General features: G+C 38.5%; 1 protein-coding gene across 4 annotated transcripts in view; it reads right to left on the reverse strand.

Annotated features, from left to right (window-relative positions):
* The window catches only part of EPRS1 (glutamyl-prolyl-tRNA synthetase 1), a 65,295-nt gene that overhangs the window by 4,109 nt on the left and 36,041 nt on the right, over positions 1–25,145 (reverse strand). For 3 of the 4 annotated variants that reach the window (XM_032317522.1, XM_032317521.1, XM_032317523.1), the window contains 13 exons: positions 23,615–23,968; positions 15,128–15,355; positions 13,640–13,902; positions 12,189–12,240; positions 11,500–11,709; positions 11,057–11,129; positions 9,716–9,795; positions 9,373–9,474; positions 8,481–8,636; positions 7,797–7,994; positions 7,232–7,405; positions 3,159–3,319; positions 1,085–1,163 (listed from right to left, as the gene is read on the reverse strand). In XM_032317522.1, the coding sequence (XP_032173413.1) occupies positions 1,085–1,163; positions 3,159–3,319; positions 7,232–7,405; positions 7,797–7,994; positions 8,481–8,636; positions 9,373–9,474; positions 9,716–9,795; positions 11,057–11,129; positions 11,500–11,709; positions 12,189–12,240; positions 13,640–13,902; positions 15,128–15,355; positions 23,615–23,968 (2,130 nt within the window). Of the gene's footprint in view, positions 1–599; positions 801–1,016; positions 1,164–3,158; positions 3,320–7,231; positions 7,406–7,796; positions 7,995–8,480; positions 8,637–9,372; positions 9,475–9,715; positions 9,796–11,056; positions 11,130–11,499; positions 11,710–12,188; positions 12,241–13,639; positions 13,903–15,127; positions 15,356–23,614; positions 23,969–25,145 lie in introns of those variants that run through there. The other variant, XR_004279993.1, reaches the window with a different exon arrangement.

Raw genomic sequence — 25,145 nt, forward strand, 5'->3', positions numbered from 1 at the left:
GCAAGTGAACAAAAAAAGGAAAATGCATTAAAATGAGTCAGGAGAGAGATCTAAATGATAGGACCAAGTCCGCCCCTGTAGAGGTCAGGGTAATTCATTTAGACTCTGGCCTGTGGTTTCCTCATTTATAACCTGAGAACACAGGACTGGTTGTATAATCAAGCATGGATACCAGAATACTAAAGTTCATAAGTGATTCATTCCAGTAATTAGTAATTTGGCAAATCAGGACCTCTTTACTATGAAAATTAAAAGTTTCGACTAGAACATCTGCATACTCACAACACATAAAACTGATAAAAATCTTATAGAACCACTAAAGTACCTAATTAGAAAGACATGGGTCTTTTAAAGGAGAGTGAAGTACCCACACATTCAAAAAAACACGAGCAGTGCTCTCCCTCTTATTATTCAGAAAAGTTCAGTCAATTAAGATCAGGGGAAATACACACACACACACACACACACACACACACACACACAGGTCAAAGAACTGAAATTTCTGACATGGACTTCTAACCTTATCTTAGGAATATACACATTACATTACAACAATGCTTACTTTAGGAATCTAATTCAAGCTGAAAAACAAAATGAAAAATTTCAGTAATTAAAATAGAATTAATGTCATTTAGTCTGTATTTCAAGTGTGAGAAAAAGCTTTTATAATTAGTTCATGGTGTAATCCAAAAATGATAAAATGCTATAATGCTTTAGGAAAGCCAGTGGAAAACAGAGGATAGAACGTGGAGTAATATATAATCCTGTCACATGACTGGCCTTAAAAAATGGATTAATATATGGGGCGCCTGGGTGGCTCAGTGGGTTAAGCCGCTGCCTTCGGCTCAGGTCATGATCTCGGAGTCCTGGGATCGAGTCCCGCATCGGGCTCTCTGCTCAGCAGAGAGCCTGCTTCCCTCTCTCTCTCTCTGCCTGCCTCTCCATCTACTTGTGATTTCTCTCTGTCAAATAAATAAATAAAATCTTTAAAAAAAAAAAAAAAAATGGATTAATATCATGCATGAGTCTTAAAATACCACAGTTGAAACATTTTTATATTCAAAACTTTTCAGAAGTCTCTTACCTTCCCAGAATCTAGCATCTTCTGAAAGTCTTCCATTGTATTAGCCACAACCATATGAGTCTTAAGGTCTTCGGAAGCCCTATCACAATATAATTGCAAAAGAATACATATTTTTTCTTACTACTATGACAAAGTTTTTTTTTTTTTTTTTAAAGAAAATAAGTAAAATTTAACAGAAGAGCAATAACATGGAAGTGAGAACACCTCAGTTTGAACCTACACTGTGTGGCAATCTCAGCACATCACTGGATTAACACTAGATGAAGGGGAATTTGCCGAGCACACAATAGGCAATAATTACTTTTGTTATTGCCATTAAAACTCTCCAGAACACTCTATGCCTGGCTATACCACTTAGCACATATGAGAGTCTGCGTTATTTTTAAAACCTCTTTGGTCCTAGTTTTCCTTTCTACAAAACTGGAAAAATACTCAAGTAAGTCTAACTGCCGTACAGATTGTTGAGAATCAAACGGAAAAGCATGGAAATGTTATAAAAAAGGAAAAACCACAAATACACATTATTCAAGCTATTTTCATATACAACATAACTCTTTTCTAAGAACTTCGGGTTTTAGAAATGGAAGTATCACTCCCTTTTACATTCAAAGTCGCACATTACATACAGGAGGATAGTTCATGGGTGGTAACCAAGAAAGAGAAGGCATGTTTTTCTTCTCTGAATCTGAGGACTAAGACCATGTGACTTCTCGGCCAGTAACTGCTAGCTCTCCACCAAACCCCTCTTCTGACCTTTTCATAGTCTGACAGGCCCATGTGAATAAGTCACAGCCAGTGAGATCCAGGAAAATATGTAAGGGTTAAGCCTAAGGATGGGGCAAAAATGCACCTTTATGAAACCAACATTATTAACACATTTACTGAATAAAAATGTCAATGATAAAACTGCTTTTTAGCCACAAAAGCAGTGGTTTTCCAATCAGAAGATGCATGTGAACCACACACAGAACAGTTTTACACCACAGATGACCGGAACCGATCTTAAAACCAATGGATCAGAAACTCTAGGTGTGATGCCCCGGTATGCTTCTTTCCCAAACCTCCCAGGTGACTTTGAAGAGAAACCCCCAGAAAAGAACCCCTATACTAAATGCACTGTTTAAATGGCAGCAGTAAGGACAGGCAGCTTTCTAATCTTTCACCTCTGACAATATGACCTCTCTCAGCTCAGATGGACTTCAAATGCACTATTCATTAGTAGGCTAGGCAAATCCTTGAAGTCAAGTGACTTGTTCTCATTCTCATTTTAGGGTAAGCGAGCCAAGACAAGCAAAATCACTTGCCCAAAACCATGTAATGCCAAGACTAAAATCAGTTCATTCCTTAAATGCAAGATATCCTGAGGCCTAATATGAGCTGGGCACAAGGTCCTAGAAGACATATGAACACATAAGATGGGGGCACCACCTTCCCCCAAACAGGCAGTGGACCTTCCTCTTTTGTCTCAGGTGGACAGGAAAGTAAGTAAGGTGCCACACATATGCACCAATCTTTTAGTGCCTCTGCCCTGAGAACTCGGATTCTAGAAGAACACTCTCCATAGATCAGGGCTGTCCTGAAGCTTCCTTTCAGCCCAGATCTCCAATCCCAGTCAAACGGTTCTTTGCCTTGGCTACACATCCTAATCACATGGGGAGCTCTTAATACTACAGCTGCCACATGCGCCCTAGACTAACTAAATTAACATCTCTGGGGAGGGGTCTAGGTACTGCTATTCTTAAAGCTTCCTAGGTGCTACTAATGTGTACTCACAGGTGAGAATCAATGCCTTAATCCCTCATATTTACACATCTTAAAAGTCAATTTAAAGTCAACCCAAATTAGTCCATGGGACAGCCAGGCCAGCACTGCAAACCTAGCACAGGATGGAGAAAGCCCTCGGAAAAATCATGATGCTACAAGTCAAAAACACAGGAGAGGCAAATTAAGAACTCTGGGAGCTCAGAGGGAAAGACGACTTCCAGTCGCGACACTCACAAAATTCCTCAATACAGCTCTCAGAAGCTGAACAGGATGTCAAGATCAGAGTCAAAAGTAATCCTAAGGAACTAACCTTGTAAAAAGGTTCACGTGGATGTCTTCCAAAAGAGCGTGAAGTTTAGTCTCAGCCTCGTTATCAGCCACCGTCAGCTTTTCTCCAGTATCTCGTCTGACAGCTACAAACTGGCAGCTCTTCATGTCACGTGGCCCAACTTCAAGTCTGATGGGAACTCCCTGGAAAACAAAAAAGGCAGTTAAAATGATACATGCCTGTCTCTTCTTGAAGACACAGAATATTTCATGGCTTTATCTCCTACAAATCATAAAAACCCCAAAATCAAAGGCATAAAGCAAACAATAAAAACAGCAGGCAATATTCCCGAGACACTACAGAAATCTCTTCCGATAAGAACATATGAACCTAAGGAAAAAAATGTACTCCCCAACCAGTTTTGAGCTAAGAGTTGAGAAACATGAAGGTTGTGCTGTGTAGATCAATATTCCTACCTCTTCTCCCATAAAAGCACACACAGAAAGCTGCATCTGTAGGGCACACAAGGTGGTAAATAGAGAGAACTTCTTTAACTTAAGGCTGCCCCAAGTCGCTGCTTAGTACACTTGGCACATCTGTGACTCACACCACACAACGGTGTGGTTACGTCTTAGCTCCGGATACTGCAGCATGCAGCGTGAAGGGCTTGTTAAAGCAAGGATTGCTGGGCTCCGCCCCCTGAATTTCTTATTACAGGAGGTCCAGGAATGGGGCCTAAAGATTCATGTTTCTAACAAGTTCTCAAGTGAGGCTGCGACTGCACTCTGGGAACCATTCCCCCATTCCCTTTGGATTTTACAAGGAGCTTAAGGACTAGATGCAAGTTTAAGTCTGTGAATGTTCAATCCTTATGAATGCTCCAGGAGGGGAATTAAGACCCAGAGAGACCTTATTTTTAGGATAAACAGTAAATTTTCTAAACATTAAAACCGTAGGTCTTTTAAACATTTTTTTTCTGAGCAAATGATCCTCTAAAACTAATCTGGGTTTTGAATTTAAGTTAGTTTAGCCAATGGCAGTCTCCTAAATCAAAGTCAAAGGAAAATTTTAAAGGTTATTCTAAAAAAAAAAAAAAAAAAAAAGATTTATCTTTAAAGAAGACTTATTTTATAAAATAATGAATACCATAGAACAAATTACTGTACGCTAAGTACTGTTTTATTGTCTTCCTTTATTCACCTAACGTATGCATGTGTAACAGGGTTAAGTGCAATGAGATTTACAAGAGGAGTAAGAAGAAACAGATCCTGGGACGCCTGGGTGGCTCAGTTGGTTAAGCAGCTGCCTTCGGCTCAGGTCATGATCCCAGGGTCCCGGGATTGAGTCCCACATCGGGCTCCTTGCTCGGCAAGGAGCCTGCTTCTCCCTCTGCCTCTGCCTGCCTCTCTGTCTGCCTGTGCTCACTCGCTCTCTCTCCCTCTGTCTCTGACAAATAAATAAAATCTTAAAAAAAAAAAAAAGGAAGAAGAAACAGATCCTGTCCTCAAGGAGCTTCACGTTCTGCCAGGTAAATATGGCATGCACACAAATAATCAGTACAGAAAATCACAAGTGGGAGAATATCCTCAGCTGAAAGAGAAGGAAAGTTACTAGAAGGTAAAAATTAATGAGTAATTTCATCAAAACTGAGGACCATTCTATAAAATAATTAACCTCTATCCACAAAAATGCCCATGTCGTGAATGACAGAGAAAGGCTAAGGAACTTCTCCTCAGTAACAGAAACTAAACTGACATGACAACTAACAGGACTAGGTCCTGTGCTGGATGAGAAGAGTAGCTCAGAGCAGGGCGTCAAAGCCTGAGTTGGGCGAGAGGGCATCTCGGCGTGAAAATAAGCTGGCACAGAGTGACAGAGGCCATGGGGCACTCACGCAGGGGAGTGGGAGGCAATGGCCAGGAGGCAATGGCCAGAAAGATCATCTGAGGCCAAATCACAGAGGAGGCATATATTCTGCTGACTATTTTTTCTAAGTAAAATGTTATGAATTTACTCATAATGGATTGTTTTGGTTTGCTTCTTTTTCTTTTCAATAGCAACACAAAATTATCTTAGTCATCCAACACAGTAAAAAGAAAAGTAGTTAATTCACTCATTATTTTCCCCTTTCAACTTTCATAATATGGGAAGAGGTATGCAGAAGTTGTGGCAGTCCCTGGGTTCTAGTCTGGTAACTGCACCGTATACCCCAGTAGTGAAACTGAGTCTCCCAATACATACACACCCCATCCCACCCACAAACTGCCTCACTGTACAAAGTTCACCACTGTCGAACGAATACAAATCTAGATCTTCCAAAACTATTTTCTTTTCTCAGGAATTCTTGGATTGAATGGAGAGAAAATGGCATTAAGAAATGCCGTGAGTAGTTTTCACTAACTAGTGACCCCTCTCACTGTTCTTTAGTCTTGGGCATCAAGTTTAGAATTTAGATGTTCTGTACTCTTTGCTGAGAACTGCAGACAAGGAAGCTGTAGCAAAGCCAACTCACACCCAGAATCTCCTTCACAGTATAGGCTCATCATGGTACTAAAAAGAAGAGTGACAGTGACAAAGTCCAGGCAGTCCTAGAGAAAGAAGTGAAAAGGAAGAGGAGGAAGACAGAAGGGAGAATTGGATATGGATGCCTTTTTCTCTTTCAATCTAGCCGGTAACAAAGAATATGTTTCTCCTTTACATCTGGAACCTCAGGCAAGGACACAGGGGCTCAGACAAGCTGCTGCTGGCGTCACACACTACTACTCTTTCTAAGCAAGCACAAAGTACTGTAATTGAAGGGCAAGTATGTAAGAAAACATTTATGTTTAAAGTCTTCATTAAAGGTAGGTGAGTAAGTAAAGGAAAAGTGTATTATACAGAATAGAAACAAAATCAGTACAACTAATTTTTAGCACCGAGGATTTACTAGGGGCCAATTAAAATAAACAGTTGTATAAATACCAGCAACTGTGGGAAGCCTGTGTTCATACTGAATAATCCCAACGCTGCTGAGCCTCCATACTTGGAATCAGCTTGGAGCTGCAGTATCACTACATCTTCTCCTCTATCTCCTATATGTGAGAAATTTCTATAATGTAGAAATTCTGCTACTCTAGTAAGATAAGATTCCCTTGGTAAAGCTTATGAATAAAATTACATTCCAGAGGTTTGAAAAATGTTATTGAAAATATAGATTATATACCAATGATGATATGCAGTTAATGAAATTTATATTAAAAACATTAAGGGGCGCCTGGGTGGCTCAGTGGATTAAGGCCTCTGCTTTCGGCTCAGGTCATGATCCCAGGGTCCTGGGATGGAGCCCCACATTGGGCTCTCTGCTCAGCAGGAAGCCTGCTTCCTCCTCTCTCTCTGCCTGCCTCTCTGCCTACTTGTGATCTCTGCCTGTCAAATAAATAAATAAATAAATTACAAAATCTTAAAAAAAAAAAAAATTAAATAAGAATTTAGCCTTGAATATACAAAATAAAGATCAACAAATGGATGTGAGACAGAGTGGTGTAAAAAACCAAATATGGTATTACTTTCTGATGTTTTACTGATCAGCTGTTAACAATGACAGCTAGGTGATGACCATGCACCATTACTCTGATAGTCTTACTGTTTAAACAGCTTACTTATTATATGAAGTCCTGGTATAAACATTTTAGTGTAACAACCCTATGAGGTTTATTAATCATATAACAACCCTATGAGGTTTATTAATCATATACAAGGTCTTCAAGATCATTTTAATTTTAACATAATAAAAATAAGCTTCCGGAAAAAAGATTTTAAATTTAGCAAATATATAAACTTTATATATATATATACACATATATACTATATATACTCAGTATACATACATACATATATATATATATATATATAAAGTTTATATACAGAGTATATATAGTATATATGTATATATAGATATAAAACACTATTATAAAGATCTGGACTTTATGAAAATTAAGTGAAAAAGAAAAAAATTCACAATTACCCACGTAGAGAAAAGCAATGAGAAAACCTTACACTTCCTAGAAACATAAGTTTAAAAAAATCTAATCCCAAATTGGGAGTATGGAAGTAAAAGATGTAACTGAAGAATTTACCTTGAGCTCCCAGTGATTGAATTTCCAACCTGGAGAGTAGTTATCTCGCAAGTCAACTCTGACTCTAATATTAACACTGAGTAACCGCCTTCGATAATCATTGCATTTTGCAATCAGAGCCTCTCTGTCTTCTTCAGAAAGCGCATTTGTAATGCCACAAGGAATAACCATCACCTAGAACCAGAGCAAGAGCACAAATTTATACGAAGAAGCAGCATACAAAGTAATGTGGTCAGGCTGCTGCATGATACCCAGGAATCAAAACCTACTGGGGACTATGTAATTTTTAACACAGATCAACTTGTGTGATTTTTGATCTCCATGAAATGTCTACCAACCAGTGCACATTACTTGTCTATGCTAAATGCATCTTATTTGACCTACTATATCTCATTAAGCTTATGAATCATTTCAAAAAAAAGATTTCTAAGAAAGTTTTGTATAAAAAGCAGCTAAAAATTAAAAAAGCAAAAAAACGGTAAGAGAAATGATACACACAGTTACACAATACAAGGTCCAGACTGCATTTTATAGAAAGAGTGATAAACAGAAATACTTTCCTTACCTGAACAGAAGCAACACGGGGTGGTAATACTAAGCCCATGTTGTCTCCATGAACCATGGTCATAACACCAATAGTCCGAGTGGTCAGGCCCCAGGAGTTCTGATAAGCAAACTGCTTCTCTCCTGGTGTCTTTGGATCTTCAAAAACAATTTCAAACATTCTGGAAAAATTCTGCCCTAAATGATGTGATGTTGCTCCCTAAAACAGAGAAATAGAAGCATTAATTTTAGTAACTAATTATGCCTTTGAAAATGATTTCTGTAAGATCATACACCTTAAAATGTCACTAGACATGTTTTACGTTCCTTGACTTTTTTTTTATGTTAAGTTTTCACAGCATAAATCATACAAAAAAAGACCAGGATTAGTCAAAAAGGGGAAAAAAAGCACAGAAGTGTACTGCTGTAAGCAGCCCCTTTTGTAGGAATAACTTCAACTACAAACGTTAACAAGGAATCCATGCTTTGGTAATTCAAAATACAAGCCTTCAATTAATTGACCTTAGAGGTTTTTAAGAATGGAATTGATAAGCCTGAAATTATAACATGGTCTGGAAAGCGCACAAGATACACAGGAGTTTTTTTTTTGGAAAGAGTCTCCTTCTCTGGTGACAGAAGTCTACTGGATCGCCCACAGTCTATGCTTCCAGTCACCCACGAACCCCACGCAGCATTTTGCTGGTACCTGGATAGCTCTTCCACTAGCAGATATAAACACTTCTAAGGTAGTTGTATAATCTCCTCCTGCAAATTTCTCCTTTTCAGTCTTTTTGCCTTTTACGACAGGAATTGCCAGGAGTTCTTCGTATACCTGAGCATATAAGTCAAGTATCTGCAAGACCTGTAACAACATTTTAAACATGAAAGTGTTTCAATTTATGGTGTATTTGTTTCTTACAGATCTATAAAGCTATACTATTTAAAACTACCTGCAATAAAAAAAAATACATGAAACAATGAAAAAACTTTTCTTATGGAAAAGTTAAAGCAGCTAGTGTGTATTTACTAAGGAAGACATTCAACAAAGTAACGTGGAAGAAGTTTACTAACTTTTTAAAAATGTTCATAAATTTAGAATATAATTTTAAAAATGTTTATGAAAGATATAAATATATTTGGGTGTAACCAGGTTATATGTGTGTGCGTGAGAGAGAGAAAGAGAACCAGGATGAAAGTCTTCTGAAGAAGAATTAATTTCACCCCAGGATCATAATTTCCTCTATACAGGGAAGTCCAAAAATATTTTCATCTGAAAATTTAAAACAGCATATTTTTTTTTTTAAACAGCACATTTTCTAATAAAATTTCATTAAAGCAGTTTCTCAGGTCTGTGTACATCTGTATTAACTTGTGTCTTTTTCTTTTAACAGGTGGTACACAAATTTTAAGTAACAAAATAATTATAACAGGAAATTATCTTAAAGTTATTTTCAGATCAGATTAAATTTCAATTTAGAATTATTTATTAAATGATTATTATGTAAGCAGGAACACTGTATTACTTAGAGTTAGGGGAATAAAGCACAGCTTGGAGAAAGAAATGGAACATAATTAATAGGGAAAACAACTTTTTATACCTCTTCTGCTGCTTCTTCAAAGGTAGCAAATGCACTGTGCCCTTCCTGCCAAAGGAATTCACGAGTGCGTAGGAAAGGCTGAGGATGTTTGAATTCCCAACGCTGGAAGAGACAAGAACACAATTTGATCATTACGGAAAGCTTTTCCATTTTTATTAACAATTTAATGTGGCAAGTAACCAGAAATCATAATTGTAATGCATAACTGTGATTAAAAAATGCTTCCATTCTCCCAATCCTTTGAATATAAAAATAAGGAAAAATAAAATGTGCTTAATAAACACAACAAAACAAAACTGAGCACGAAGAACAATGAAAGAAGGTGGGAAGAGTGTGCACCTACCACCACATTACACCACTGATTGAGTCGGATGGGCAGGTCTCTGTGTGACTGCACCCACTTTGCATATGCAGGATACATGACTGAAAAGATACAAGAAAATACAGGTGGTTAGTCATTGAAGGCTTTTTTTCTCTTTGAAGGCTGGTAAGAGCTACACCAGTTAACACAGTGAACAGAAGTTAAAATGCTGTTTGTGTAAATGCGTTTCCAATGTTTGTAATGGTAAGTGAACAGTTACGTTATTTCATAAAGTGCATTAGTCAAGGAAATAAATCTACCTAAACCTGACCTTATTTTATGTTTTTCACATTGAAATTTACACTTCACATTTAATTTCACTGCTTTTCAGCGGTTTTATTTTCAAAAACACTAAGTGAAGCTTACAGCATACATCATGCTGTCTGTGAAGTTCTTCGCACCTATGACGCTGCTCAGTTCCCACGCTCAATCCACAAAGTCGGTATCGTGATCTTAGTACCCAAGATGCAAGATCTGAGCACAGAGAGGTTAAATAACTTGCTGAATCCAACAAAATTATCTGTTAGAATTAGAATTCAGATTAAATTAATCCAATGCATCTATGCAGAGCATGAAAGCTCTTGCCAAGAACTGTTAATTTAAGTGAGGGCATCTGTCTTCTCATGGCCCGCTCATGCCTAGAATTACTAAACACTCTTCCAACCAGAAAACAGCTGGTGTCATTATTTCAATAATGCATCCTTACAGTATTATTCAAGAGTATCACCAGAAGTATGAAGTAAAGAGCAAAGAATCCTTCATTCTAAAGATGGATAATCACTTTGGAAAACAATGATAAACCCAAAAACCTTGAACCTTTTTTTTAACCTGCAAATGGAGATGACGATCGCTACCTCAACTTTTCTCCCTCACTAAGAATACGATATATAAATGAAATCACTTAGTAACCTATAAAAACCCTACACAAATATAAATGTCATATTAAAATGACTAACAAAATCTGTAAGAAAATATGGCATAAAACATCAGGGCTGGCAAACTTACAATCAATTCCAAGAATTAAAATTATTCCAAGAATAAGTCCTGTAAAGTTCTGAAAAATTACAGCATCAAATAAAAAATGATCAAAGTGTCTTTAAAACAACAACAAACTTTATTCTAGTAAAGAGCTCTGCGACATTTACTGCCCTGAGAATAAAATTCTACGCAACTGCACTATATACTCATCTTTATCAACATTTGTTAAACTGTGTTACTGTCAAGGAGGATCATATATATCACAAAATCAACACTGAGGCAACTCTAGGAGCCATCTCAGGTGTCCCAGTGAGCACTCTCCTATGCCCCAAGGCCCATCCTCACCTGTTTCACTAGTGGGACGAACAGCAATTGGTTCTGCCAGCTCCGTTTTGCCAGATCTTGTAACCCAAGCAACCTAGTAAGATAAAAGCATTTTCCATACATTTTTTTAAACAGCACTTCAGAGAAACAGCACAAATACAGGCAAATCGCTTTCAATTTTTGCTACAGTAAGTTAGGGCAAGTTAAGTAATTGCTGCTATTCCTGGTAAGAAACGTAGATACATACTGTCCTTATAAATATTTAGCAAAAAGAAAGAGCCAGTTAGTTAATGTAACAAACAGAATCATAACTTGCCCTGAAGGTACAAATATATATATATTTTTAATGGCTTTATAGTTCTCTAAATTGGTCTTGCCATCTAAATTCCTGTTCAAGTGTGAACTGAAAATATACTTTTCTAGTTTATGAGAGAAAACTGCAAAAATAAAGCAAACTAACTTACCTCAGGGGCAAAGTCAGCAATATGAGTCTTCTCTTTCTCTAATGCACCTTGAGACACAAACATGGGGAAATAGCAGTTTTCAACACCAAGTTTCTTGATCTCAGCATCAAAAAAGTCCTTGATGGATTCCCAAATGGAATACGCCCAGGGACGAAGAATATAGCAGCCACTTACATCATAGTATTCAATCAGTTCTGACTTTGTGATAACCTTTTTAAAAGAAAAATATAGTCTTTGAAGCCTAAATTAAACCAAAATTATAATACAAGTGCCAAGTGAATGATAACCAAGCTTCAAATCTGGAGACTTCCACTATTGGTAGATTCCCTTAATGTGCATGTAAAATGGCCTTTTCTACAGTGAGAAACACCAACCCTAAAGCCCTTAAGACTTGAATTCTAATCTTGCTTCTGCTGTTTACTATCTTTGTGACTTTGGATTAACCCTTCCATCTTGCCATTTAAGAAAAAAAAAAAAAAATAGAATAATGACTATCTCAAAGGGCTACTTCTTAATCCACTGCTTTATGTGAACATGCTCTATAAACTTGACAGGTTATACTATATATATATATATATACATATAATTCCTGACTTCGTACATTACTTTGTGTCTGGACTTCAAGAATCTAAATACAAAGTAGTCTTTGAAAAATTTAAAATATGAAAACAAACTGAATGCATACTCACTTGAGAATACCAATCTGCAAGGTTTTCCTCTTTTTTTGCCTCTAGACCCAACCTGCAGATACGAAAAATAAAATAAATAAAATAAAATAAAATATCAATCTCTTCATTCATCAACTGCTTTTAGGCTGAATGGAAACAAACTTCTGAAATTCAAAACAGAAAACGTTTTCTTCAATATGAGTATTTATCTCTCTTGTATATTCATTCCTCTTAAAGAGGTGGTAAGATACTGCCCACAAAGAACTAGGAAAGTTAGCTAGCAAAAGCTATGATGTTAACGCAGACATCTCTTTCCACAAAGTTCTTTATAAGGTAATGTATTTGTAATAAAAATAGTATTCACATAGAATTCTCTCACTGAAAAGATTCTTTTGCCAAAATCGATCCAGGAAACATTGTAATTAGCATGATCACTGCCCACTGAGAGTAACACGTATAAAGTAATGAAAACGGCTTTGTGTATATGTGTGCATACATAGGTAGACATAATCCTTGAGAGTCTACAAATTTTTCTTTTAATTGAAGTAAGTAAAAGCTGCAGAGATAGATGCAAAATAAGTTAGATCTGTAATAAAAAAACTACTGTAGGTGATGATCCTTGTCTTGAAACCAGTAATTATTCAAGGACTGTGGTCTTATGATCCACATAGAAAAAAATCACCCATTAGTCCTGTTTTAGAGTTTACAAACAAGGCTTTATTGGCTTAAAATTTTAATGTACTTAAAGCTGATTTCTCCACTGTTTCACTTTGACATGGCTCAACAAGATGCCTCCGTGAAACCTGGTCTTTTCACAAACAGAAGTAAAAAGTGAGAAGCTGGGACACCTAGGTGGCTCAGTTGGTTAAGCGGCTGCCTTCGGTTCAGGTCATGATCCCAGCATCCTGGGATGGAGTCCCACATTGGGCTCCTTGCTTGGCACGGAGTCTGCTTCTCTCTCTGCCTCTGTTGCCACTCAGCCTGCCTATGCTCGCTCTCTCTCTCTCTGGCAAATAAATAAATAAAATCTTTAAAAAAAAAAAAAAAGAAGTGAGAAGTTCATGTTCTTAATTTGCTTAAGGTGTAAGACAATGAGTATTGTCAGGCTACCAACTGTGTTAAATGGGAGGAAAGAGGGAACATTTATACATATTTGTTCTCACTTGTGTAGCCAAATGAAGATCTCTCAGATCTTTCTTTCTTACGGAAGAAACTAGCTGCGGTTACCAATTCAAGATGGCGCTAGGAGAAACTGGGAAGATGGGATATAAGCATAGGAGTGAGACTTCACCAAACTTCTGATATTCTGAGAGTCCTGAACTAAGCAGACAAACTTGTTACCTAAATAAACAGCATCCTCCAACTTCACATGACAGGCAAACTAACCAAAATCTGTTTTTTAAAAAAATAATTCTGGGGTTGAATTCCTTTACAACGGCTTCACTTGAAATGCAGCTTCCACATTCCATTACCTGGTCTGTTTCTTAGGCCCCTGCCCTTCTCCTGCTCCACTGGACGACAGTCCACTTCCTTGGCTTTTAAAGGACTCTTTCTTTTGGCCATCACTTTGCTTCTGAGGCTTATTCTGCTTTTCAGACTTATTTTCTTTTTCTTTCTTTTTCTTATCTTTGTCCTCAGCCCCAGTGGCAGAGACAGGCTTATACTCGACTCCCGTCAGAGATTTGTATTGTGCTTTCAGCTGAAGGAGTTCTTGTACAGCTGAATCTACCTGATCCTTCAGTTTAACAAAAGAGGAAAAGAGAAGACAATATTTAATTGAAATCATTGTCTAAGCACCAATGACCAAAGCTTCCTAAGCAGATTTGAAAACATAAGTGAAGGCAGAAGGGAAAGTAGTAAAAATAAAGAACATTAAATATACTGACGACTGGAAACAAAAAAATACAACAAACAGGGAAAGAATTATACAAAAGAAGGACTGAAAAAAACAGTACTATAACTGCACTGTCTGAACGGGAGCCATTGGCAACATTTGGCTATTTAAATTCAAGAAAATAAAAGACTTAATCTCACAAAACAAACTGAGGGTTGCTGGGGTGTGGGGGGGGTTAGGGATAGGGTGGTTGGGGTATGGACATTGGGGAGGTTATGCTATGGTGAGTGCTGTGAAGTGTGTAAGCCTGATGATTCACAGACCTGTACCCCTGGGGCAAATAATACATTATATGCTAATAAAAATAATATAAAAAAATAAAATTAAATAAAATTAAAAACTCAGTTACTCAGTCACAACATTTTAAGTCTTCAGTGTTGACATGTAGCTAGTGACTGCGGGACAGGACAGAACTGCTACAGAACACTTCCACTGTCACAGGAAGTTCTATCAGGAAGCTCTAGTATAACATGTATCCCACCGCAATTTAAGTTAGGAGCCATTATGCTACATTCGTTCAACATTTCATAATCACCAAGATGACAGCAATCAAGTTTCTACATTACTGGTTAAATTTTAAAATCTGTACTGACATACTGTTTTCCATTCACAAATCTGTACCCAAAAAATCCTACTCTTATGAAGAAAATATAATTAGCACAGACTACACCAGAGCTCAAAATAACACTTGGATTTGAAACTGACTCAGCTCCAGGAGAATGAGTAAAACAAAGAGCATGCACCAAGGGCCTACAGTGAGCCAGGCACTGTTGGAGTCTAAGTCCCTATTCTCTAGGGTCTAACAGAAGAGAAAGAAGCAGACTATTTAACCAACAGCTAACACACGGTGTTTAAGTACAATGTCAGAGAGGCAGAGTCTTCTGAGAATGTCTGGTCAAACACAGACAAGGAGAAAAGCAACCAGTGAAGGCTCCTCTAATCCCCAAGACAAAGGCTGAGAACTGAAACATAAGAGCAGAACTTAGATTCAACTGGCCAGGAAGTGTTCTGGGAAAGGAAAGTAGCCTGTAATGTGAAAAACAAAACCACAAAATACCACACTAACCTTAGAGGCCTTTTCAGCTTTAAGTTTTCGAACAACTTCTCCTTGAGAAGCTACTTTGTCAAAAAGTACTTTGGCTTCTGGTGTTTCTGGACTGCTATGCTCAGAGCTGTTGGTGGAGTCTGAACTTTGGGATAATGGAGGCTGACCCGGAATGTACTCCTTTCCAGTTTTTTCTTTATACTGAGCTTTCAGGGAGAGTAAGCATTCTACGGCTTCGTTTATTTTAGCCTGAGATAAAAGACAAAAAACAATTATTTAAAACTTCAAAATTTCTGAGAATTTCAATGATTATCAAAAATCATTAATTACCACCAAGGTATTTCTATAAATAATCATCATGGAGAATCCCAAGCAACAAAGGAGTTCAATTATAAAATAACAGATCAAAGTTTAAAAAAAAAGTTAAAAATATAAACCACATTATAATCCTATAAACAAACCATAAAAATAAACATAAACACATACACATAGTACTGTAACTTCGCATTTTACATCTGTAAACAGACAAATAAATAATAGGATATCCAAGCAAACTGGCATTGTCCAAGCCCTGTGTCTATAAATAGGGGAGTCAGAAAATACAAAATCAGAATAAAGATCAGCTCAATGGCTTTGCTATACAAACCTTATTTTCATTAGCCTACTAAACAAACACCGAACACAGCACAAAACAAACAAACCACAGTTTGGGCCTAACTAAAGAATAGTTACATTATTCTTTTAAAAATTTAAAATAAGGGACGCCTGGGTGGCTCAGTTGGTTAAGCAGTTGCCTTTGGCTCAGGTCATGATCCCAGCGTCCTGGGATCGAGTCCCACATCCGGCTCCTTGCCCCGCAGGGAGCCTGCCTCTCCCTCTGACTCTGCCTGCCACTCTGCCTGTGCGCACTCGCTCTCTCTCTCTCTCTCTGACAAATAAATTAAAAAAAAAAAATTTAAAATAAAACGAGAAGGTATATTGAGTGAGTGTGTGTGTGTGTGTGTGTTTTTAAAGATTTATTTATTTGAGAGAGAGAGAGAGACTGTGTGTGAGCAGGGGGAGGGGCAGGAGAGAGGGCGGTAGAGAAGCAGACTCCCTGCTCAGCGCGGTGCCCAAAAAAGGATGGATCTCATGACCCTGAGATCCTGACCCGAGCTGAAACCAAGTGTCATACACTTAACCAACTGAGCTACCCAGGCGCTCCAGTATGCTGTGGTTTTAATTAGACATTAATGTCTACACATCATCTTCTGATACTTCAATGTAATCATAATGAAAAACAATGAAATGAGATGCTTATGATTCTAGCAGAGAAGGCCAACAAAGCTGGCGAAGGACACAGGCTTGACACTTTACCTGAAGAGTACTACTATCGACACCACTGAAAAGCCATCTCACCAATCAGAGAGAGAAAAAGTACCTCTCAACTGCCCTAGTTTCCAAGTTTCATCACTACATTATATAAGCGCTCCAAACACCCACGGGCAAGCAACAGAGGCCAGGAAGAATACTACAGCGGGTCAGCGGAGTGCAGAAGCACTGGGCAGCCTTCCAAGAACTCGCATCTATGTATCAACAAGTAACAATTCCTTGTTCATAACTTATGATACAATGTGTTTTGCTGCCTACAGAAGTAGAGTCTGTCACCCCAGGAACCACACAGGAATAAATAAAAGAGGAGAAATCACACAAAGAAGCAGGAAGCTTGTACCCCTGACCTGTCTCTTGTTTACAGTGCCTTTAGAATTAAAAGCATTTTCACAACAACATATTCCTTTCAACTCCTAAGGAATAAGACACAATTAATCAGAATTATAAGAATCAAGGAAAAATAAACTTCCATCAGCCAAAAGAAAGAAAATGGGAAGAAAGTTAAGGGACTTTCCTGCAACTATTTCTACAAAAAGAGGCCTTTGAAAGGAGTTCCAGTTGAACCTACAAGCAAGTGCTGACCAGAGTCTGAAGTCAGGTGACACACAATTCAGGAAGAAAAAAACCTTTGGCAAGATTACAATTCAAGATATTATAAAGAAGAAAATTAAAATGGACAAATCACTTTACTACTAAATTATCATTTAAAATTATATATACCTGGGGCACCTAGGTGGCTCAGTGGGTTAAGCCTCTGCCTTCGGCTCAGGTCATGATCCAGGGTCCTGGAATTGAGCCCCGCATCAGGCTCTCTGCTCAGCAGGGAGCCTGCTTCCCTTCCTCTCTCTCTGCCTGCCTCTCTGCCTACTTGTGATCTCTGTCAAATAAATAAATAAAATCTTAAATAAAATAAAATAAAATAATATATACTTATATTTTCTCCAACTGAGAAATGGAACAGTGTGATAACTAAGTTATCTACTCAGTTAGTTTTCAAAACAGTGAAACAATATTGCTCTCTATGCAGTCTTCACTGATGATTTAGAAGGTATCTAAAGACTCTTGAATTAGAATTAGCATTATCAATACAAAAAAAACTATCACTATTATTTTATGGCCCATTTATTTACTCTGTGCTGGATACTATGCTAAGTGCTTTACATGGATCATTTTATTTTTCAAAACAACCCTGACTCACTGTATAGAAGAGGTATAGCTTGGACATAAGATGAAGCACATTACCCAAAGCTACACGATAAGCGGCAGGAGAGCCAGGATTTAATCTTGGGTTTATTCTAGAGTCTGTGATCGACTCCTGCTAACATGCCATGAAAACTGCATTTTTAAAAGAGGTCTTTGATTCTTACTTAACAACGTCTTGTTGAACGAGGAAAAAATAATCTTTTAATACTCTAGTTCTCTGGAATAAAAGACATTCACAAAGAAAAACTGGATGGTAGTACTAGGTAAAAGATTAAACAGCAGAAGCCTACAAGTAGTTGCTGATAAATCTGAAGCTTCTTTTTTTAAAGATTTTATTTATTTGACAGATCACAAGTAGGCAGAGCGGCAGGCAGAGAGAGAAGCAGGCTCCCCACTGAATAGAGAGCCTGATGTGGGGCTTGATCCCACGACCCGAGAGCATGACCTGAGATGAAGGCAGACACTTAACCCACTGAGCCACCCAGGCACCCTTATTTATTTTTTAAAGAGTTTATTTATTTATTTGACAGAGATCACAAGTAGGCAGAGAGGCAGACAGAGTGGGAGCGGGGGAGAGAGACTCCCTGCTGAGTAGAGAGACCAATAAGGGCCCAGGACCCTGAGATCATGACCTGAGCAGAAGGCAGAGGCTTAACCCACTGAGCCACCCAGGCACTGGCACCCCAAATCTTAAGTTCTTAATGGACAAAAAGGTTTTAAACATATCTAACATAGCCCATACAACATGAAAAGATTTCAATAAATAATTGTTGATGCAGATGAATGAGGAAAGAAACAGCCTATCAAAAAACCACTTTGGTGAGAGTTTAAGATGGGAATTTGAGCAAGTACACGTGACCTGGGAACGGGACTGAGGATGGCAGAGAACTCACCTGGTTCCACCTAGAACAAGGGCCCAACTGCTATTTATTTATGCCACACACACTAGATGGAAACATTTCTCTGTGGGGAAGGAAAGAACTTTAAGAAGAAAAACCTAAACAATACCCTTTTAAATGTAAGAACAGAAAGGCCTGAGCACCTCAATTATCAATGAAAACAGCTTTTTAAAAAAATCTGTGTTTCCGACTTCATCTATTTTTCCCAACTCTACGGATGTTCTCCACCTTCTGCTCCTTTTTAACCCATCCCAGCGAGGGCCACCTGCACACACGAGCGATGACCACGCCCCATGAGCTTCTCACTCAGTGGGGATGGGAGAGGAGTAACAACCCAAAGAGGGAATTCTTCCAAGATGGGGACAGAGAGTAGTGAAGCTTGTATCATATAAAAAAGCCGGCCAGGAGATTTAGTAAACTAAAAGTTCATGAGTTTTCAAAACAAGGTGTTTGGGGGTTTTACGAAGTCAACTGGTCAGAAATCTCTATTCAGCTTAAATGCCCAATCCTGTACGGCACAGCCCAATCCTGAAGCTCACTCAGTCCCAGAAGCCAGTCCAGGACACCAGAGCACCCGGACTCTGGAGTCATTCTGAGTTGGAACATCTGCTCTTCCATTTCTCAGTTCAGCTACGGGTTCATTTACCTAGATCACAATGTATCCGCTACTTTTCCCTGACACCAATGAATACAAACTCCTCAGATTTTCCTAGAAGATCCGTAAGCTGTAGTCAGCTTTGTGAAATAGCTTGTCTTACAAGATGGATGGATTTATACCTTCTCAGAGCAAAAGCAAGCTTGTGTTAAACACCAAATACAGATACAGCAGAAACTCGTTACACACAAATTCCAAACAAGAAGCTCAAAATCTATTAAAGGAAAGGATCGGTTTGTGTCTTCTGATTTTCTCCCCCCTGCAATCTTTATTTTTTGGCCTTAGAATCAAGGGTATTTGGGGTGGGGGTGAGGGGCAGTGGTTTTCTAGAACAGCCTATTTACCAAAGAGGTGTAACAACGTGTTTCCTCTCCCGATAAGCTGTGATTTGGATTTTCAAAATCAAAAACAGTGGTGTAAAATATAAAAGGGCAAAGACTGGCAGAATATTTAAGTTGAATTATTGAGGGCATAAAACACAACATGCCACAAATCAAATGCTCCAACTGTAGAAGTACGGTGACCAGCACCCAGCCACACAGATGGGCTGTGACACAGAGAGGCTGCTAATGCCAGGACCGAACAACTGTGAATTACTGTTTAACATAATAATCATTTGATTTTGCTGCCATTTATTACTTCAATTTAAAAAGTCATTACTACAGAGGTCTTTAAGTCTCTGTCCTATAGGGGATGGGTCAGCTGACTTCTCTAATAAAGGGCCAGGGCCACGTAAAAAATATTGTAGGCTTTATAAGTCTAATTACTCAACTCAGCAGTTACAGCACAAAAAGAGCCTTAGATAATACATAAACTATAAAGTGTGGTTGTATCCCAGTAAAATTTCACTTATATAACACCGGAGCAGACCACGGTTTGCCAAACCCGGTCCAAGAATTTGAAGTGTTATATTCCGTAAAACCCTTAATTTACCATTTTTTGACTCCCATTTCAAGAAAGCAATACTAAAATTTCAAGTTAAACTGTACTCACTTAGATTTCAAATCAGAGAAATGTGTTCAAAATCAAAGTTTTGTTTTTTGAAGCCGTAACTTTCAAACTTAATATTTCAAATCTGAAAAGTGACTTCAATTTTTAAGGTAACTCAGCATTCAGAATTATTTTATCTTTGGTGTATTCTCAGATAAGCAACTCCCAACTCTATCTGCTTGATCCACTGTTCTGCAACAACCTACTGAGCAAGAGAAAAAGGAAAGAGGAGAAGGTGGACTCGAAGGAGAAAATGAAGGCAGACCTCCAAGTACTCCCTCCTTGCCCGTCTTTGCTTATACTCTGCCCTTATGCTCAGAAGCTCTCCACAGAGTTACTATCCGCTCCGGAAGCAGGAGGCAAGCAGGGAGAAGGGCAGAAGAATGGACACATAGAGAAGAAACATTTCTAATCAAAGCCTGTAACTATAAATTCTCAGCTGATCACCTTCTTTACAACTGAATACGACGTAAGAGAACTACTTTTGCAGGAAATACAACGGTTAAGAGGTTTAGATAAATTATTAATATAAAATAAGCATGGACTTTTTTAGTAAGTTAATGAACCAGTAAAAACATAACCCTCTGGTGTTCATAATGCAATGCCCCACTGCCATTATCTCCAGTGAGGAACAACTTGGGAATCTGACTGCAAAATTGGAATCTAGGTTTTGTAAACTTCAGAAAATTACTTTCATATTCAGTTTCTCACTGGTTACTAAAACCAGCAAATATAAAAAGAAGTACTGAGTGCCTGGGTGGCTTATCAGAAAAGCGTCTGCCTTCAGCTTGCGTCATGACCTCAGGGTCTCAGGATCGAACCCCACTTTGGGCTCCATGCTCAGCGGGGAGTCAGCTTCTCCCCCTCACTCTCCCTCTGTGCTCTCTAATAAATAAATAAAATCTTTTAAAAAAGTATTATTTGAACATTATTGAACAGGGCTATTGTGAGGATTAAATGCAAAAATAGTAATAGTGTATAGTACACGGTGCCAGATGTAGTTTAAAAAATACTTCTGTTCCTAGTCATTGGGTTGATTCTCTAGAACAGGAGAGAGCATTATTTACTGCTCTTAGCATTCAGAGAAGAAACAAAATGTAAGCAGTATTCTGAAACACAGATATGGTACACTGTAAGCATTCAGTAAATGTAGGTTAAAGTCAGATTCACTTCAGTATCACATTTACCATGTGAATGGTAATAAAAGTACCTAATAAAAGTAGCTGCCTAATGACCGAAGAAATGTAGATTTTTTAACCCACGGGCTGACTTTTCATAAGCTTGACCATGCTATTCCAGGGAAGTAGGATACAGTCCAGTAACCCAATGAGACGGGAGGTATAGCTGGCTGCCGCTCTGAGTGTTACGGCCGCTGTTTTTAGTGGCCACACGTAATTTCTTGACCAAGAATCGGCACAGAATCTCAACGTACTCTACTCAGAATGAAGGAATTTAAAGACCAAAGCCCTGCCCCTCAAAAAGGGTCCATAGCTTGTGTCTGATCTACAGAGTGAAAAATACCCTTAACCTTGCCAAAGGACAGGAAATATCAAGGATTTACATCCCAAGCTGCAGGCTTTATTCCTAGAAGCAGAGCTATTTGAAGATCATAATAGCTCTGCAGGATTTCCAACAGGCTCACAAAAGAGAAAAAAGATTTCTCCACAGTTCACAAGGGAGAGAAAAATATTAACTTCTGGAATAAAACCCTAAAATCCCCCCAAAGCATGCTCTCTCTTCAACAGAGGTCAAATGTCCATGAAATAAAGAATCTGGGGGCACAGTTCCCAGTCAGATGCCTAGCAACTTGTTAATGAGATGAGGAAATTGTAACCTCTTACTCCATTCTTCTCCAACCAAAGCCCAGGATGCTGAAGGACAGTAGATCCCCTGACAAGAACAAATCTCCCCTCATCACTGAAATCAAGTCCAAGGGTTCACCGTACCTCTCTGTGTTCATGTCACAGTCCGGAGTCTGTAATTTCTGGAAGCTTATGAGTGACTGAATTATATCCAGTTACAGCGTTATCCATTTGTTGACGTTTTAGAACTATACTACTGTTTGAACAGTACTGTACACCTTGATTACTAAATATGACCATTCTCAGGAAGCCTGGGTGGCTCAGATGGTGAAGGTCTGACTCTTGGTTCCAGGCTTAGGTCATGATTTCAGGGTTATGGGGTTGAGCCCCACACTAGGCTCCAAGTTCAGTGGGAATCTGCTTGTCCCTCTCCCTCCCCCACTGCCTCTGTCCCACCATGTGTGCTCGTTCTCTAAAATAAATAAATAAAATTTTAAAATTAAAAAAAATATATATATATATGACCTTTATCACAGAAACTATTCCTCTTGTCTCTTACAACAAACAATCCTGTTCCACACTCTGTGCTACCACCCACGTGGCTAAATGTTTGGCATAAAGACATAATTAAAACAAGAATAAAAAGTATACTTTAGTTAAAAATTCGTATCACTTGAGGGTTCCCCTACAAAGAGCTGGAAATGGTCACTGGTCAAAAATGTCCTGATGACCTATTATTCTTTTTTTTTTGAAGATTTTATTTATTTATTTGACAGACAGAGATCACAAGTAGGAAGAAAGGCAGGCAGAGAGAAAGGAAGGGAAGCAGGCTCCCCACTGAACAGAGCGCCCCGATGCTGGGCTCCATCCCAGGACCCTGGGATCATGACCTGGGCTGAAGGCAGAGGCTTTAACCCACTGAGCAACCCAGGCGCCCCTGACAAACTATTATTCTTTGAATATACCTTGAACCTTCATACCTCTCTGCTGCTGCTTGTCTTCCTTACTGGGCCCCAGGCCAGCAGCACCAGCTTCTCCTGGACAACTTTTTACAAATGCATATTCTCTCCATATTCCAGACTTACTGAAGAAGTTGTTTAAGAGGTAGGACCCTGAAATCTGTGTTTTAGCAAGCTCTCTATGTAATCCTGATGTAAAATGAAGCTGAGAACCATGGATCTCCACTTACATCTTCTCTGAATTTTCTTCACACCTAAAGGGCTTCCTCTATCTCAGGACTACTCCAAATGTCCTTTATGAACAGAGTCCTCCTTCCCTGCCACTTACAACCATAAGTGCTTCTGAGAACAATTTACACATCACACAAGACAGTATTTCAGTCCACCACGTGGATCCCAGTGTGCATATTTCCTCCCTGACACTCACTCCCACATTAGACGGGGAGCTGCTTGTTAGTATTTTCAGAGCTTGGCACATAGCAGGTATCAGTAATGATGGACTGCTCTGCCAAAATATTCAAGCAGTCTAGAAACAGTGTATGTTAAAAGATGAGACCACAGCCACTCTAAACTGGCTGAATTCACGAGCTCCCTCCCAGTGTTGTCTCGCCCGGTTCCAAAACACTGACCTTGGGGGCTTTTTCAGCTTTCAGTTTCCGAACCACCTCCCCTTGTGCAGCGACTTCATCGTAGAGAGATTTACTTTCCACAACACTCCTTGATGACCCAGAGGAAACATTCTGTACCACTGCAGGAGGGTTTCCAGGTTTATATTCCTGACCAGTTTTCTCCTTATATTCAGCTTTCAAAGCCAAAAGCTGTTTTACAGCTGCATCTATATCTTCCTTTGCTGCTTTCTTGGCTTTTAATTCACGAACCACATCCCCTTGAGCAGCCACTCTGTTGTAAAGGACCAAGGAATCCTCAGATGGAGCACAGGTATTATCCAAAGGACCTGGTCTTTCCTTACGAGGAGTACTCGGCTACAGAAGCAGAAAAACATTAATTCATGTTAAATGTCCTCTCACAAAATTGTATCAAACTGTCTGTTATACAACATTTCATGCTAAAAAAAATTTAATTTTGATCCCTTAAAAAGTTTAAGTAAATAATCTCATTCCTAAAAATTTATCCTAATGAAAAATGACAGAAGTAAACAAACATAGAGGTACATGGTTATGTACTAAAGAATTTTTATCAGAATAAAAAACTGACAATCAGCTAAATCCTTACCATTAATGGATTAAAGAAATTATGACACATCCAAAAGATCTGAGAATAAATCATTGTTTCACCACATACTAGCTGTGAAACCTTAAATTAGTTCCATAAGCTGTTTCTGGTTTTAACTATAAAAGAAAAGTAACTTTATTAAACCCATCAGTGTGATGGGAAAATAAAAGGTAATAAATCTACTTAAAGGTTTTAGTTACAAATGCTGGGGAAAGTATCAATAAGTTTCAGGAATTACTAATTTTTTAAGAGATAACATCTAGATTGATGACAAAGCAAGACCTCCATAAAATACTGTGATACAATTTTAACTCCTTGCTATGGAACAATTCCATAGTATAAAATTATATATTTTGTATAAAATTATTTATTTCCAGGCATATGATTATATATAGATATATGCAATAAACCTAGAGATACGTAAACTAAAATGATGTCTGGGAGTGAGTAACTATGCTATTTTTTATTCTCAATGTCACGCTTTCCTTCTGCCTAGAAAGCTTTCCACCCTACAGAACTGCTTCCAAATTTAAAACCCAGCTCACATCATACCTTCCCCATGATTTTTTTCTTTAATGGTCTTCTGCTTAATCCATATTCATGAGTTATGTATATTAACTCCAGAATGTTTTATCTCTACTTGAACTGTCCCGATCCCAGACCCAGCACTCTGAACTGTCTTTCAGATATCTTTATCTGGATAGCTAAGGAGCACATCAAGCTACATCAAAGTTGCATTTTACATCGGGATTAGGTTCTAAAGGAAACATGTAAGTCAAAAACCATATAGGGGACACCTGGGGGGCTCATCTCAGGTCAGGATCTCAGAGTCCTGGGATTGGGCCTGCACAGGGCTCTCTGCTCAGCAGGGAGCCTGCTTCCCCCCCTCTCTCTATGCCTACCTGCCTCTCTGCCTACTTGTGATCT

This window comes from Mustela erminea, chromosome 17, assembly GCF_009829155.1.
Source record: "Mustela erminea isolate mMusErm1 chromosome 17, mMusErm1.Pri, whole genome shotgun sequence".
Taxonomy (NCBI): Eukaryota; Metazoa; Chordata; class Mammalia; order Carnivora; family Mustelidae; genus Mustela; species Mustela erminea.